The 17,355-nt window shown below is 35.1% G+C and overlaps 1 protein-coding gene across 12 annotated transcripts in view; it reads right to left on the bottom strand.

The window, feature by feature from the left end:
• The window catches only part of NEK1 (NIMA related kinase 1), a 209,473-nt gene that overhangs the window by 165,772 nt on the left and 26,346 nt on the right, over positions 1-17,355 (bottom strand). For all 12 annotated transcript variants that reach the window (XM_023228849.3, XM_023228827.2, XM_023228872.2 and 9 more), the window contains 7 exons: positions 14,906-14,989; positions 13,611-13,678; positions 12,833-12,919; positions 11,733-11,787; positions 9,329-9,529; positions 4,498-4,558; positions 866-1,017 (listed from right to left, as the gene is read on the bottom strand). In XM_023228849.3, the coding sequence (XP_023084617.1) occupies positions 866-1,017; positions 4,498-4,558; positions 9,329-9,529; positions 11,733-11,787; positions 12,833-12,919; positions 13,611-13,678; positions 14,906-14,989 (708 nt within the window). The remainder of the gene's footprint in view (positions 1-865; positions 1,018-4,497; positions 4,559-9,328; positions 9,530-11,732; positions 11,788-12,832; positions 12,920-13,610; positions 13,679-14,905; positions 14,990-17,355) is intronic.

The following is a 17,355-nucleotide window of genomic DNA, read 5'->3' as shown; positions in this document are numbered from 1 at the left end:
CGGGTTCAAGTGATTCTCCTGCCTCAGCCTCCTGAGTAGCTGGGACTACAGGTGTGCGCCACAACACCCAGCTAATTTTTGTATTTTTAGTAGAGACAGGGTTTCACCATGTTGGCCAGGCTGGTCTGGAACTCCTGACCTCAGGTGATCCAACCTCCTTGGCCTCCCAAAGTGCTGGGATTACAGGTGTGAACCACCACACCTGACCTATGACAGATTTTAAACCAAGTGACTGATCATTCCTACTATATAAAGTTTATCTTACAGCCGTGTGTATACGTACATATCTAAGGTTGTGTGTATGTATATGTATGTGTATGTAATCCAAATGAAACAAGTTCCATATACCATAGTGTGCAGCTACTGACAGAAAATGTCAAATTCCTGCAACTATCACTGCGTTCTTGGGCACGTTGCTTAAATTCTACAGGCCTTCATTTTTCATGTGAAATATGATGGAGTAGATTACATGATCACATTCCTTCCAGCTCTATGATTCTGTTTATCTGATTGTGAATTCTCAATACCAAATATTTCCAGATTTTTATCAAGAACGTCATAGGTATTTATTTCATTTATGCACAAACCCAAATGGCTCTGCTTAGGTTGTTCAAAAGTTATTTCATTTATAATGTCACTCACTTTTTATTGCACTAATTATATTATTTAATATATTTACTTAAAGACTTTTTATGACTCATGTAGGGCTTCTCAGTTTTAGAGGATTGGTAAAACACAGGAGAAGGACATTCCTTGGTAACTTAATAAAAGCAATCCTATAATATCAAGGTAACTAAATTGGGCTGCAATGAAATAAGACTGAATTGAATTTGCTATTAACATACGGTCTGTAACATGATCATACCTGTTTATGTTTTTGCAGTGGTTTCTTTTCATATAATTTTTTCTCTCCGTATTTCTTATATGTTAAAGGTATTCCATATTTAGCGGCAGGCTTTGTAATTTTCTGAGCAGGCATAACAGAAATCGAGTTTTGTCCTGAAGCTGGTCTTTTAGCTAAACGAAAAGATACAAAGAATATTGTCTGCAGTTCTTTACATTAACTCTTTACTTTCAGAATTCTTCAAGATAGCACTGTTTAATTTTCATAATCATTGATACTATTTGAAACTTTCTATCAAATATCTTAATTGATCCCTTAGTATTTACTAATGTCTTAACTCTTTTACCATAAAGTCACTTTTTGACAGAAGCTAAAAGCCAAATTCCTCTAACATGTTGAAGTTTTTAACATAAAAAAAAAAAAAAATCCCTAAAATTGACTGTGGGTGATGGTTGCATGTATTGGTGAATATACTAAAAATAATTTAATCATGAATATGCTAAAAAAGTATTTAATTGTAGACACCAAATGTATAAACTGTATGGTATGTGAGTTATGTATCAATAGAGCTGTTAAAAATAATTTTTAAAAAATTCACATTTTAGAAACTACTTTCAAAATCAGAAGATAATCAAAAGCAACTGTTAAGCATTAATTACATCAATATAAGCAACTTTTTTCCTTCATATAATGTCTGAAAGGTATCTATACCTACAGACCTTCAAAAAAGAAATATCTTAAAAACAATCATTATCACTAAGGGTTCCACAAAATGGGTACCTCATAGACTGCTGGCAGAAATATAAATTGGTTAAACTTTCTGGAGAGCAATCTATATTAAGAATATTATTTATGAATTGATATTAAAGAAATAATCAGAGAAACTCCATGCACAAGAATAAACCCTACAGGATTGTGTATTTAACCCTTATTGAAGCCTACATGGGGTTCAGTCTTAGAAGAGATAAGTTAAAGAAAAACATCCTAAGGTAATAAAAATAAAATTCTTCTATTTACTCACATCTCTGGAGGATATGAAAAGAAGTCAGAGTATAGTCTACATAAACCCTTATTGAAACCCTCTTTCCCTCTCTTATTTTTAATATCTGCCAAACCCCTCTGCTCAAACTCTTCTGAAGCCTGAGCAGCAGCTTGCTTTCTTCCACTTCCAGACTGCTCTCTAGCTCAGCATTTTATAATGTGCTAAATCAATTTATCAATTTAAATCAATTTCTTCCAGAAGTGTTCTTCCTTTTTAGCGGGGGGAAAGGAGAAAAAAATTTAACTGGTTCAAAATGAAATCCTAAGGCTAAATTCAGTTCTTCAAAAAAATGTAATTGTAATAGAAAATGTTCATCATATAATAGTATAAATTAAAAGAAACAAAACTTCTAATAATGTAATCTCAATTTGTAGTTATTATGCACATATTATCACAGAAAAATATATCAAATATAACAGTGTGTGTTAAAATTGGGGTAATTTTTATTTCTTTTAAAACATTTTTATAATAAATATTTTTCATATAATTTAGTAAACTCTTTTAAAAATAAAAACAATATAAGCCATTAAGTCGGCATTTTAGAGATTCAGAAGTAATTTTTGTTGACAATATGGGATATACGATGTGACAGGGTAAGGTTTTCCAAACACATACTCCAACTGCATCTTGACCCAGAAACCAGGAAGCATGAGCAAAAAAAGATTTCCCTTCGAGAGTTCAACTGTACAATCAAATTAGAGCATACACATACACATATACACACAGAGTCACAATACTGCAACCTGGCTAAACGTGTTAATAGAATCAAAGAAATAGAGTGTATGCCAGAAAAGGGGCTAGAGGCACAAAAGCACAAAAAATAAAGATTTCTAATAAACAGATATGAAAAGTCCCATCTACTTTCTAGAGAAAAGGAAGAATTACCTACCTGATTTTAGAGCATTTTTCAGGATCAGTGACAAGGCTACCTATGGCATGAAGTTTAACATAGGGGACTGGAGGCCACAAAGTATTTATCAGTAATACTACTCCTATTAAGCATTTCATTCAACCAAATGCTCTTACAACAAATTACTTTCTAATTCCCATATGGGTTTATCCACACGGAAAGGAACATGCTGACACTGGGTATTTCCAGCTTTTGCGACAAAGAGCCTTTTGATTAAGATATGACTTCTACGAAGCTTGACTGTCCACCGCCCAGAGAAATCATGCCGATTCTTGGTCTCTTGTAAATTCTGTTTAAGCGAGTTGACTTCCCAGGGATTGGTGGTCTCTGCAATGAGAGGATGTCTAAGGGTCTTTAAGAAGGGCTAAATGCAGCAGGTGGCTCACGCCTGTAATCCCAGCACTTTGGGAGGCCAAGGCAGGTGGATCATGAGGTCAGGAGTGAGACCATCCTGGCCAACAGGGTGAAACGCCGTCTCTACTAAAATACAGAAAATTAGCCGGGCGTGGTGGCGAGCGCCTGTATTCCCAGCTACTTGGGAGGCTGAGGCAGGGGAATCCCTTGAACCTGGGAAGCAGAGGTTGCAGTGAGCTGAGATCGCGCCACTGCACTCCAGCCTAGAGACAGAGCAAGACTCCATCTCAAAAAAAAAAAAAAAAAAAAAAAAAAAAAAGAAGGGCTAAATGCAGCTTGCCTTCCTGAGAACACACTGTCATACCACTTCTAGCTAAATGGGCTCATTTTTATGGTATCTATTTTTATTAATTTATCCAAACTCAAAATGGAGTAGTACAAAGAATTACGTTTGAAAAACAATATACCCTTCACATATTAAATAACTTCCATTGATTTTAGAAATCCATTCTGAAATCATTCTGTTCAGGAAAAAAATAATTTCCCTCTCACATAGATACATCTAAATACACACACATAGTATATAACCATATCCACAATCTTACAACGATTCTAATACCACTGGTCACACTGTTTAAAATAAAACCTATCTTTAATAAAGTGCTTGACTTCACATTCACTTACTTAAAAAAATTCAGAATACAAACTATTTCTCAAAGAAAATATTTTATGACCGAGTGCGGTGGCTCACACCTGTAATTCCAGCACTTTGGGAGGCTGAGGCAGGTGGATCACCTGAGGTCAGGAGTTTGAGACCAGCCTGGCCAACATGGTGAAACCCCATCTCTACTAAAAATACAAAAAGTTAGCTGGGCTTGGTGGTGGATGCCTGTAATCCCAGCTACTTGGGAGGCTGAGGCAAGATAATTGCTTGAACCCAGGAAGCGGAGGGTGCAGTGAGCCGAGATCGCGCCACTGTACTCCAGCCTGGACAACAAGAGCGAAACCTCATCCCCCCAAAAAAAAAAAAGATAATATTTTATATGAAGATTTACACCAAAACTGAACATTTTATAATTCTATAACAACATTCTCAAAATATCAGCTAGGCATCAAAGACGTAAGATTTCAGGCCAGATTTCATTTAAATAAAATGGACAAGAAATGAGAATGTTGTTATTGAGAAACTATATATTGCCATAAATCATTAATAATTCTAAGGTGCATTTCCTCTGGATTAAATTTATCCTAGAATTATCCCAACTTACTATATCAACATATATTTCCAGTTTAATTAGGTTTGATTACCACAAACAGATGAAAGGTTTCATATCAGATTTCATTTACCTGGTATGGGCTGTGATCCAAACTTTGAAAACGTTTTTAGACAAAATTCTTCTGCAATAAGCTTAGATTGAAAGAGAAAAAAAAAATCAGAAAAGATGTTACATTTTCAAAATAAAAAACCTACCCATTAATCATAATACATTTTCCCCTTTTTCAGTAATATTTATGTTGCCAAAACCAAGGAAAAAAAAAAAAAGAAGCCCAGGTGTCGTGGTTCATGCCTGAAATCCCAGCTGTTTAGGAGGCCGAGGGGAAGACCACTTGAGCACAGGAGTTAGAGGTCAGCCCTGGCAACATAGTGATATCTCATCTCTATTTTAAAAATCAAGAAAAATTAAAAAAAAAATCCATTCAATAAATTCTTCTCATGGTAACTCCCTCCCAATCTTATTTATGCATGTATCTATGGGTGTATATTTTTGAGACAGGGTCTCACTTTGTCACTCAGGCTGGAGTACAGTGAGACAACAATGGCTCACTGCAGCCTTGACCTCCCAGGCCCAAGCAACCCTCCCATCTCTCAGCCTCCAATTAGTTGGGACCACAGGCCTGTGTCACCATGCCAGGCTGATTTAAAAAATATTTTTTTTTGGTGTATTTTTTATGGAGATGGGAGTCTCCTTAGGTTGCTCAGGCTGGTCTCAAATGTATGGGATCAAGTGATTCTCCTGCCTTAGTGTCCCAAAGTCCTGGGATTAAAGGTATGTGCCACCATGCCTGGCACCAATTTATTAGTTCTCCAGATAGAGGCTTTCTTCTCAAATTAATCTAATGAGCAAGGTAGGCATCCATACATTACTTGCCTATTTCATCTCTCAGGCAATTTTTTTTTTTTTTTTTTTTTGAGACAGAGTCTTGCTCTGCCACCCAGGCTGGAGTACAGTGGCCGGATCTCAGCTCCCTACAAGCTCCGCCTCCCGGGTTTACGCTATTCTCCTGCCTCAGCCTCCCAAGTAGCTGGGGCTACAGGCGCCCGCCTCGTCGCTCGGCTAATTTTTTGTATTTTTAAGTAGAGACAGGGTTTCACCGTATTAGCCAAGATGGTCTCGATCTCCTGACCTCGTGATCTGCCCGTCTCGGCCTCCCAAAGTGCTGGGATTACAGGCTTGAGCCACCGCGCCTGGCCCAATTTCCTCTCAGGCAATTTAACACAACTACCTATCTGGAAAAATCTCTATATTCTATGTGCATCCATAGCCTTCATTTTCTTCAAAACTACTGAAGAATCACCTCATTATCAAAAGAAATTATCTAGTAATCTCTCAGTTATTTTAACTTTACTCTGAATCTGCTTAACATCGCCAATGAGTTTTGTAACTCATAATTATAAATTATAATTAATTTAAAGTTATTGGATAAATATGTAAATATTCTTAATTTAACAAATGTCTCCATTTATATACTAGTATTAGCATAAACTCTCCATTATATATTCTCCAGTATTTATAAACATAGATGTTTATAAATCAGGAACAAAAATCATTTATATTTTCTGCAAGTAATTTTTTCTCCTTACTCCGTATTTTTCTCTCCTTAAGTTCAAAACTATGATACCAACAAAGAGTTAACTCGGTTTAAGCTTTTTTTTCTTACTTTGTGGGGAAGGCAAAGGCAAATGAATTTTCTCTTTTTTCAAGAGAACTGGGCCTTGGTGAGAGAATCTTCCTATAGTAACAGTGGTCCAGACACTCCGATAGGCAAGAAAATACATGATCCGAGGGGGTCGTTTTTTCCATTAAGAAAACCCCTAGAGCAGTTCTCAAAGTCTCATACCAGCAGGATCAGCATCACCTGGAACTCAGTAAATATGCAAACTGTCAGGCTCCACCTTAAAATTACTGAAACCAAGACTGCGGTGGTGAGACTTAGCAATGCCCTCCAGGTGATTCTGATGCATGCTCAAATTTGAGAACCTTTTCGTTAGCAGACAAATGTAACAGCCAAGTCTGGTTCACAGGCAATTTAGGGCAACTATGTGAATGTGTGTTCTCTTCTCAAAAAATGCATTTTTTTTGCTTTTCTTTTTCTTGGAAGAAAACAGGTGGTTTATGATCTCAATCTTGTCCCTAAATCGAATCATTTCTTCCACTGTTGGAGAAGTCTTTCTTTTCCTGTGGTAATGCTCATGTGAATTGAGAGATGGGGCATACAGAATCCAAGAAGATCCTGAAATCCCTATGTTGTATTGTCCAATAGAGTAGCCACTACCCACATGCACCTATTTGAAATAAAATTTAAGATAAATATATATATATGAATATATATATGAAGCTTTTCAGTTATACCAAGGACATTTCAAGTGCTTACTAACCACATGTGGCTAGTGGCTGCAACATTGAACAATGCAGATATAGAGCATTTTCATTGTCACAGAGCATTCCACTGGACAGCCCCTATATTCCTAATGAATCAGAACTTATCCATAGTTTTTCAAGCCATATCCAGGAAGATGCTGCCAGAGTGCCCAAGACTAAAAACTAGGCCCTATCAACCATGGCTGATGGTCTTGAGAGAATTAGGTACTAAAATGGTAGGGAGCATTATAGTGATACTGGAAATAATAGTTCATATGTTACAGTAAAGCTCATGAATTGTTTCACAGTTATAGTCTTTAAAAAAATATATCACAACTACTCAGGAGGCTGAGAGGAGGGAGGACTGCTTTAGCTCCAGAGGTGCAAGTTGCAGTGAGCTGAGACTGTGCCACTGCACTCCAGCCTGGGTGACAGAGTGAGACTCCATCTCAAACAAACAAACAAACAAAAGTGCCACAAAGCATCTCACCTAAGTACAAGTAGATACATAGTAGAAAATAAATCTGAGGAACAGCAGATAAAGGTTTTTATCTTTAAACAACAAGTGATATATAGTAGAAAATAAATCTGAGGAACAGCAGATAAAGGTTTTCACGAAGAATGAAATCTAAGTGGTGCTTAAATAGTAACAAGTAGGGTCTATGTATATACTAAACACATAACGTCAAATATTCCATTTGTGAATAATCACAATCTGCCCTTGTTTCTTTTCATATTATAAGTTTTGCACATTTTAAGCTTGAATATTTTCTCTTTCCTTGCTAGCTAGCTAAATTCCAGTACCTCAGCCTTGAGACTATATGTCCCAACTCCTGGTATGGGGAGAAAGAAACCTCAGCAAGACTAAATGAAGTCATTGTTTATTCTCTAGTGGCTGCCAAAAAAACAATAGTACACTACATAATAAAAGTGTCCTCGCAAACATTATTTATAACAAAGGAGTCTTGTAAGACACCCACGTTTCAGAGGCTGTTGCTATGACCTATACGAGTAACCTTTAATCTCCAAATGTTAGTTGGCTTTCTTGCATACTAATGCATTCTCCTGGTAGTAACAGTAAAATCAACATCTCTGTTTTCTGAAGAGTATTTGGTCACATGCATGTTCTGTTAAGCCAGAAGGACATATGATACTTCCTCCTCCTCCATGAGCATATAAAAGTAATAACAAAACTATAGTTTTGCTGAATATCTTATTTACTGGAGGTTAACAGTTATTTAACAAATGCCGCACTAAACCAGAAAAGTAAAACAATTCCAATTTCAGGTGATCACATTTTTATAACTTATGCTAACTGATTTGATATAGATTGCTTTAAAAATCTTATGAAATTAAAATTCAGTGAAACTCAACAATTATGTACCTATGTGTGCACTAAAGGAGAAATCATGAGTCAGTAATCTAGTATACCTACATATAAATGGTTTCTAGTCATTTCCTATCAAAAAGAATATAACTATAATCACATAGATTATGTTAATAATACATTTATAGGCCGGGCGTGGTGGCTCATGCCTGTAATCCTAGCACTTTGGGAGGCCAAGGTGGGCAGATCACTTGAACTCAGGAGTTTGAGACCAGCCTGGGCAATATGGTGAGACCCTGTCACTACAAAAAATACAAAAATTTACTGGGCATGGTGACATGTGCCTATAATCCCAGCTACTTGAGAGACTGAGATGAGAGGATGGCTTGAGCCCAGGAGGTGGCAGTTGCAGTGAGCTGTGATCATGCCACTGCATTCTAGCCTGGGCAACAGAACTACAACCTGTCTCAAAAAGAATTTACAAAAAAACCTGTATTAGTAAAATACATTGATATGTAGGTAATATTTAAGACATTAAATATTTTGAGCACGTATATGCTAGACATTAAGCACTTTATGTGTATTATCACTTTTAATTCTCGTAACAACCTCACAGATACATTCAATAATCCCTTTGCTCACAGGTGAGGAAAGTGAAGCATAGAAATGTTCAGTAATTTTACAGTTAGAAATCCAGAGAACAGAGGAATAATGCATAACTGGAAAGCAAACATTAAGAAAACAGTTACATAAGAAATGGAAAGGCTGGGCGAACTGGTTCACACCTACAATCCCAGCACTTTGGAAGGCCAAGACAGGAGCACCACTTGAGGCCAGGAGTTCAAGACAAGCCTGGACAACACAGTGAGACTACGTATCTAAATTTTTTTTTTTTAAATATTAGCTGAGTGTGGTGGTGCACACCTGCAGTCTCAGCTACTCAGGAGGCTGAGGCAGAAGGATTGCTTGAGCCCAGGAGTTTGAGGCTGCAGTAGGCTATGATTTTGCCATTGTACTCTAGCCTGCACAACAGAGCAATACTCTCATCTGAAGAAAAAGAAAGAGCACGGAAAGGAAAGTAGCACTAATGTAGTCTGAAAAAGGCACACCATTCCCCCAAGGTCCAGATGTGCTCTCCTCAACACTGGAGGCTATGTTCTAACTAAGCAACATAACCCTACTGTTTAATTTTAAAGGAAAAAGAACATACCTGAGGAGAGAGAAACTTTTCAATGCGTTTGGCTATAAAACCTTTCTCCAATATGGAGTTGACTGATGGTCTATCCCTAGGATTTCTTTTAAATAACTGAGACACCAAACTGCGGAGATCATAGGAATAATGCAAAGACACAGGTGGAAAAGATCCGGATATTATCTTCAGTACCAAGTTTTTCATACTGCCAGCTTCAAACTAAAGTCCAGAAAATAAATAACATATAGGAAACATATAATAAATTGAAACTGAGAATATCAGTAATAAGAAATAGTTCTTTTCCTACCAATATAGAATAGAAACACATCCTCTTCCAAATAATTAGAATATGTTTTCTAGAGCAAAGTTTAGTTGGTTATCTATAAATTAGTATCAGCCCTCACAAAATAAGAATAATTTTTACTTATTCAAAATACTTAAAGATGAGATGTATTAAATAAACGTTTCATAAACTACGACAATAATCAAATGGTGAAAGGTTATGCCTTAGGGATAGCAAAATTAGGGCCAAAGAACCACAAACAGAAAAAGAACAACCCGCTGGTCTTCATTTAAGACCTGCCTTTTGGCCAGGCGCGGTGGCTCAAGCCTGTAATCCCAGCACTTTGGGAGGCCGAGACGGGCGGATCACGAGGTCAGGAGATCGAGACCATCCTGGCCAACACGGTGAAACCCGGTCTCTACTAAAAACACAAAAAACTAGCTGGGCGAGGTGGCGGGCGCCTGTAGTCTCAGCTACTCGGGAGGCTGAGGCAGGAGAATGGCGTAAACCCGGGAGGCAGAGCTTGCAGTGAGCTGAGATCCAGCCACTGCACTCCAGTCCGGGTGACAGAGCAAGACTCCGCCTCAAAAAAAAAAAAAAAAAAAAAAAAAGACCTGCCTTTTAGTGCCTCTGTTGTAATGACTAGAACAAGAAATTAACTACAGAACTAAAAGTATTGGGGGAAAATTAATAAATAAAACTACTAATACTTTCCTTTTAGACAATGCTCACTATTATGTGTGTGTGTGATGCTCCTAAAAGCTATGGAAATCAGCAGTATAAAAATATCTTAATAGGAATACATATGTCAGAATTAAACACAACATAAAGTAAAAAGAAAACAAGAGGTGGGGCAGTTTAAAATCTGAAGATTTCATCTTGAAAGAAGGCAATATTAAGCTTTTGACATCTCCACTAAAATATTACAGAACAATTGTACAACATTATCTTAATATACACATTAAGAAAATATAAATTAGGTATCAGTGATTATAAAAGTTCTATTAAATGTTGAGCTCTCCTAAATGTCATCTGAGTAAATTCAATCTTATAGAAACATCTGTACACCTAAATAGGAATCCTAAATGCAGAAATTAAGAGTAAACAATCCCAAAATACAGAAGAGATGGTGACAGGACAATGTAGATGGAAAGATTTTTTTAAAACCCACAAACCAATGGTTTAAAGCTAAAATAACTGTGATGCAGAAAAACTGATCAATTATTTCAAATAAGCGTCTGATAACCACCATCCTACATTACCTTGTCAGCTTATGCTTTTTTCCTTAAGCAAGAAAAAAAAAAACTAAGACAACATAGTAAAAGAGTATGCACTTATTAAAAAGAATGACAAGAAAAAATATTCCCCAAATAGTATTAAGCAATAAAATCAGGTTATAAAACTTCGTATAAAGTCTAATCAAACTTTTGGGGAAGAAAAAAAATTTTCCATTTTACAGGTAGTCAATACTGGCTGGAAGAACTGCTTATGATCCTTATTCAATTATTTATATTTTCATCTATTTTCTGAAGTTTTCTGTAATGAGAATACAATATTGTTTAATCAGTGGGTAAAAAAATGTTAATCACTTTCCATTTCAAAAAACTGCTTTATTAAGATTAAACCTACTTAGGACAACAACTCTCCCCCTTTTTAGTGTGCTACACGTTATTTAAAAAAAAAGTCTCAAAAGTAAAAATTTTAAATACTCTGAATTAATGATTACTTAAATTGGTAAAAGTCATCAATGAGTATATTGAATGAAATTCTTTAATTCCAAATCAATCTGGGTATTTCGAAAGAATTCATAAAATGAAACTAGTAAAATTTGTTAAGCTAGAATATCAACTTCATACTAAATTTAACATTAAGAAAACAGCAAAATTCATTTCTGTCATTAGAAATAATTTTCTGGAAAACAGCATGAAATATTATAAAATAGCAAATATACTAGATATGCATATATATTAAGGGAAAATCAATTTATACTTCAGAAAAAATGAGAAATGTAAAAACGGACTTAGAGGAGAATTTCTAGGATGAGGGTTATCTGAAAGATAATAGAACTTAAAATATAATAAAAACATTATAGTCGCTTTTTAACATAACTTTAAAAATATTTCAGAAACTTCTACTTACAGCATGTTTAAGTGTACACAGTTCATAAAGGACGCACCCCAGAGCCCAAATGTCACTAGAGAAGATAAAAATGAGAAATTTCCTCTAAGTATCAGAATGTACTTTAAAATTTTATTTAAAGGAAACATAAACAGCATAAAAGTGTTTTGGAAAAATATGTGCTCCAGAAAAAATTTCCTTTAAAACTAAAAATTTCAACCATAACCAAATGACAAAAGTAGCTCTCTCAGATTGGAAAAAGGAAATGGTTGCCCCTACAATTACTTCGAAGCTTCATTAAAGAAATTTAATGTTTAAAAGAACAATATCAAAAAAATTCATGTAAATTCTATTTATTTTTATTTCATAAAACTCAATTTTTTTTCAATTATTTGTAAAATACCATGATTTAAAAATTATAAAACAAAAAATTTAATGGACATTAAAAATTTATTAAGAAATTTGCAACAGCTACTGACCAATGTTATCTTGGTTGGGATTTTCCAATTAGAGACAGAAAATAAAGGGTAGCTGGAATTTAATGGTAGAATTGCTCTTTCAACCCACATATTATATAGTCCGCTAGCCAGACTACAGTGCTGTGATTAGAAATATGGGCTTGGGAGCCAGACACCTAGTTTGGATGCTGATTCCACCACTTATTTGACTCAAGGATTTCAAAGACGTTACTTTGCCTCTCTCTGTATTTGGTTTCCTTATAAGAAGAGGAGGAATGATTAATACCTACATCTCCCAAACTTATTGTGAAGACTAAGAGAATACATAGAACTCAAAACACTACCTGGCTTAGAGTGTATTCAAGAAATATTAGCAATAATTCAATAAGAAGTGACTATCACGAAGAAAAAGACCAAAGAAAGCACTCTACTTTCAGTTATAACATAAATAATAAGGTGATTCTTTCTGTGGTTCTTTCAGCAAGATAATCAAATAGCTTTTTTACAATTCCCCTCACCATACATTAACAACATTTTATATATATATATTTATGTTTACATGTATGTATTACTGATTTTGGAATAGTATTCTAAAGGTTAATAAACATGACAACAAAAAGATTGAAAGGAAATATATCATACAATGAGTATCATTTTAAATACCTTTTATTATTGTAAGGTTTGTTTTCACAGATTTCAGGTGACAAGTAGTATGGGGTCCCTATGCAAGTTCGAGCCAGCTCTACAGTACTAGAAGAAAAATAAAATTATTGGAGAAGTTTAAGACACAGTCATGTGCCACATTAATGTTGCTTTTGGTCTACAACAGATCACCTATATGATGCTGGTGCCATAAGATTATAATGAAGCTGAGAAATTCCTATAACCTAGTGACACGGTGACTGACATACATTGTAGAACAATTACTTTATTTTTTAATAAATTTAGTATAGCTTAAGTGTACAGTGTTTATAAACTCTACAGTAGCATACAGAAATGTGCTATGTCTTCACATTCACTCACCACTCACTCACTCACAGAAAGCAACTTCCAGTACAGCAAACTCCATTCATGGTAAGTGTCCCATAAAGGAATATCATTTTTTATCTTTTATATTTTATCTTTTCTATGTTTAAATATATACCATTGTGTTACAATTTTTTACAGTATTCACTAGGTTTGTAGCCTAGAAACAATAGGCTACACCATACAGCCTGCCTGTGTAGCACACTCTATCATCTAGGTTTGTATAAGTACACTCTACAATATTCACACACTGACAAAATCACCTAATGATGCCTTTCTCAGAACATGTCCCAATAAAGCAACATCCCAGTAAACAACATACTTAAAGATACTATAAATTATCTCATGTACATCATCATGGATCGAAGGTTTGCTGAAAACATTATATCAAAACAAAGTTTAAAATTCATGTTACCTATTAAGAACTCTAGCAATTCCAAAATCTCCAAGTTGTACAGTTCCATCTTTAGTTAAAAATATGTTCTGTAAAAGACAGGAAAAAAAATTCCTAGAAATATTGTTACAGTCCAGTTCTGAGTCAACATTTTTCCTAAAATTTAAAATCCAATTTAAAAAATTGTGCTAGAGAAACTGGATATTCACATACAAAAGAATAAATGAAGTCCTCTACCTCAAATCATACACAAAAATTAATTCAAAATGGAGTCTAGATCTAAATATCAAAACTAAAATATAAAACTCCTAGAGAAAAACATAGGAATAAATCTTCAGGCTGTTGGGCTAGGGAATGGTTTCTTAGATATGACATCAAAAGTACAAGCAAAAAAAGTAAAAGGATAAATTGGACTATCAAAATTAAAAACTTTCGTGCATCAAAGGACACCATCAAGAAAACAGACAATCCATAAAATGGGAGAAAATTTTTACAACTCATGTATTTGAGAAAAAACTTTTATCAAGAAAATGACTTGCATAACTCAACAATGACAACAAAAAGGCAGTCTGATTTAGAAACAGGTAAAAGGGGCCAGGCGCAGTGGCTCACACTTGTAATCCTAGCACTTTGGGAGGTTGAGGCAGGCAGATCACTTGAGGTCAGGAGTTCAAGATCAGCCTGGCCAACATGGTGAAACCCCATCTCTACTAAAACTACAAAAAATTGCCAGGCATAGTGGCAGGTGCCTGAAATCCCAGCTACTCGTGGGGCTGAGGCAGGAGAATCATTTGGATAGGAGGTGGAGGTTGTGGTGAGCCTGAAAAAATACTGCTGTACTCCAGCCTGGGCAAAAGAGCAAGACTCCGTCTCAAAAATGATAGATGGATAGATAGGTAGATAGATAGACAGATACATACACACATACATACATAGGCAGGCAAAAGGCACATACTTCGTAATATCCATTTATATAAACTGTCCAGAATAGGCCAATCCACACAGACAGAAAGTAGATTAGGGGTTACCAGAGTCTAGGTGGAGGAGAATGGGAACTCACTGCTAACGGGTATGAGGTTCTTTTTGGAGTTATAAAAAATGTTCTGTAAGTTTTAGAGACTGGGAAGGAAAGTAATTTTTAGAGTATGGGAAGCAAGCAGGAGATCTAATACAGATGCAGATGAATAGGATAAGAGTGAAGAGACAAGACAGATAATTTGATGCATACTAAATCAGGTTCAAAAATTTTTGGCCCAAGACAACGAAGGTTCCATGTCTTTATCCATTTAGAAGTTATCAGTGTCAGAATAACATACCTGAGATTTAATGTCTCGATGAAGAATTTTTCTATCATGTACATGTTTCAGGGCCAAACATATCTGTACAAACCAGTCCAAAATCTAGGAAGAAAAATCAGATCTGTCATTTCTTTTAAAACTTACAATTCACAGTAGCCTCTTCTTGACCATTAAAAGAATTCAAGAATATTTAGGGATGAGAGGAACTAAATCCTTAAAAAAATATTTTAGGTTACAATTTATTTTAACTCTGCAGGCACTGACATTAAATAGATATTCAAGTCAACACAAGCTCTCCACATACTAAATCCAAAATATAAGAGATGCTACTGAGTCATCTCTTATAAATCAAAACAAATGTGGAAAGTAACTTTATGAGTGAAAATGGAAATAATTTATATTTTATAATGTTAAGACAAACAGGTGATTCTTCTTTGTTTTTAATACATCTTCTTTCGATAACACCCCTCCCTCCCCTTTCTTTAGGGACAGGGTCTTGCTCTATCACCCAGGCCGGAGTGCAGTCGTGTTATCATAGCTCACTCCAGCCTCAAACTCCTGTGTTTAAATTATCCTCCAGCCTCAGCCTCCAAGTGGCTAGGACTACAGGTGCATGCCACTATAGCCAGCTAGTTTTTCATTTTTGTTTTTTTTATAGAGACAGGGTCCTGCTATGTTGACCAGGCTAGTGGTCTTGAACTCCTGGCCTCAGGAGTTCCTGAGGATTCAAGTGTTCCTCCTGCCTTGACCTCCCAAAGTACTGCGATTACAGGTATAAGCCACTGAATCTGACCTCTATGATGCTTTTTAAAAATATAAATAAAAATCACAAAAGGAAAAAAATCAAGCCAGAAATTTGGAAGACATCTCTGACTTTTTTCTCTTCCCACATTTATCATATTTAAACACTCTTTTCTGGAGACAGCCACTTGGAAATAAAAAGGCTTAATTTCTATCTCATTGTTAACATCAAAATAATTCCAAGTACATGGCATTTTTAAACTAAAAAAAAAAAAAAACCATAAAATAACAAAAGGAAACATAAGTTAATTATCTGTAATAACTGACTAAAGCAGGACTTTCAAAACATGACATAAAATGCTTAAGTCGTAAGACAAAGACTGATAAAGTTGACTACATACAATTTAAAACAACTATAGAGCAAAATACACACAATCAAGTTTAATAATAATTTGAGAAAATACCTGCAACATAAATGATAGATTGCTAGTTCTCTAAGATGCAAAAGTTATTCAAATCACTGAGAAAAGTACTGGCAGGCAAAATAAGAAGTGGATAAAAGACTGGAGAGGCAAATGACAGGTGGAAAAAATGGTCAAAAACCACATATACAAGGTACTAAACTCCCTGCCAAATTAAAAAAAAAATTAAGATACCATATTATCTTGCTTAAAATGAAATAATACATACTATTGGTCAGAATGTTGGGAAATAAGCTTTTTCTCACAAGTGTTTGTGAAAAGGTTAATTATAATCATTTGTCAAAATATGTGAAAATTTTAAATTCACATACCATTTGAAACAGCAATTTCAATTTCAAATTTATCCTACAAATATTATCAGAAATATAAAACGACATATATAAGATGTTTACTATAGCACTGTTAGCCAGAACCCAAAAATATAAACAATCTGAATGTTCAAGGGGCCTGATTAAGTATATTGTATTATCACTATACTAGAAATTCTATGCAGTCACTGACAAGAATGAAGCACTTCTGTGTATACTGTTTACATACTATTAAGTGAGAAAAGGAAGTTCCAAAACAGTATGCATAGTATAACTCTATTTTTAAAAATATGCTTATATTCCATACCTGAACTCTATTTAATTGTGTGTGTGCACTGAGGAAGGAAAGAAGGAATAAAGGAAGGAAGCATCAAAGAATAACTAGCAATCAGTTAACAGTGTTTACGTCAGGGAAGTGGATTTGCAGAAGAGGGAATGAAAGGTAACATGTTTACTTTTTACTTTACCTGTTCAGCATTTTTCTTTTTTTAAAAATCACAAGAAGAGAAAACCAAACACCGCATGTTCTCACTCATAGGTGGGAACTGAACAATGAGATCACTTGGACTCAGGAAGGGGAACATCACACACTGGTGCCTATCATGGGGAGGGGGGAGAGGGGAGGGATTGCATTGGAAGTTATACCTAATATAAATGATGAATTGATGGGTGCTGACGAGTTGATGGGTGCAGCACACCAACATGGCACAAGTATACATATGTAACAAACCTGCACATTATGCATATGTACCCTAGAACTTAAAGTATAATAAAAAAAAAAAAAAAAAAAAAGGGCCAATTCATAGGTCAGTCCTATCTAAGAATTTTGGAAAAAAAAAAAAACTATTTTCCCTTTTTTTTTTTTTTTTTAAAAAAAACTCTTAGTTCCGTTCTACAGATATTTAATGAGGATTACACAGATTGTTAAGGTACTTTC

The sequence above is a fragment of the Piliocolobus tephrosceles genome, chromosome 3, assembly GCF_002776525.5.
Source record: "Piliocolobus tephrosceles isolate RC106 chromosome 3, ASM277652v3, whole genome shotgun sequence".
NCBI lineage: Eukaryota > Metazoa > Chordata > Mammalia > Primates > Cercopithecidae > Piliocolobus > Piliocolobus tephrosceles.
Note: the sequence above shows the minus strand (reverse complement) of the source record. Positions and strands in the feature narration are given on the sequence as shown.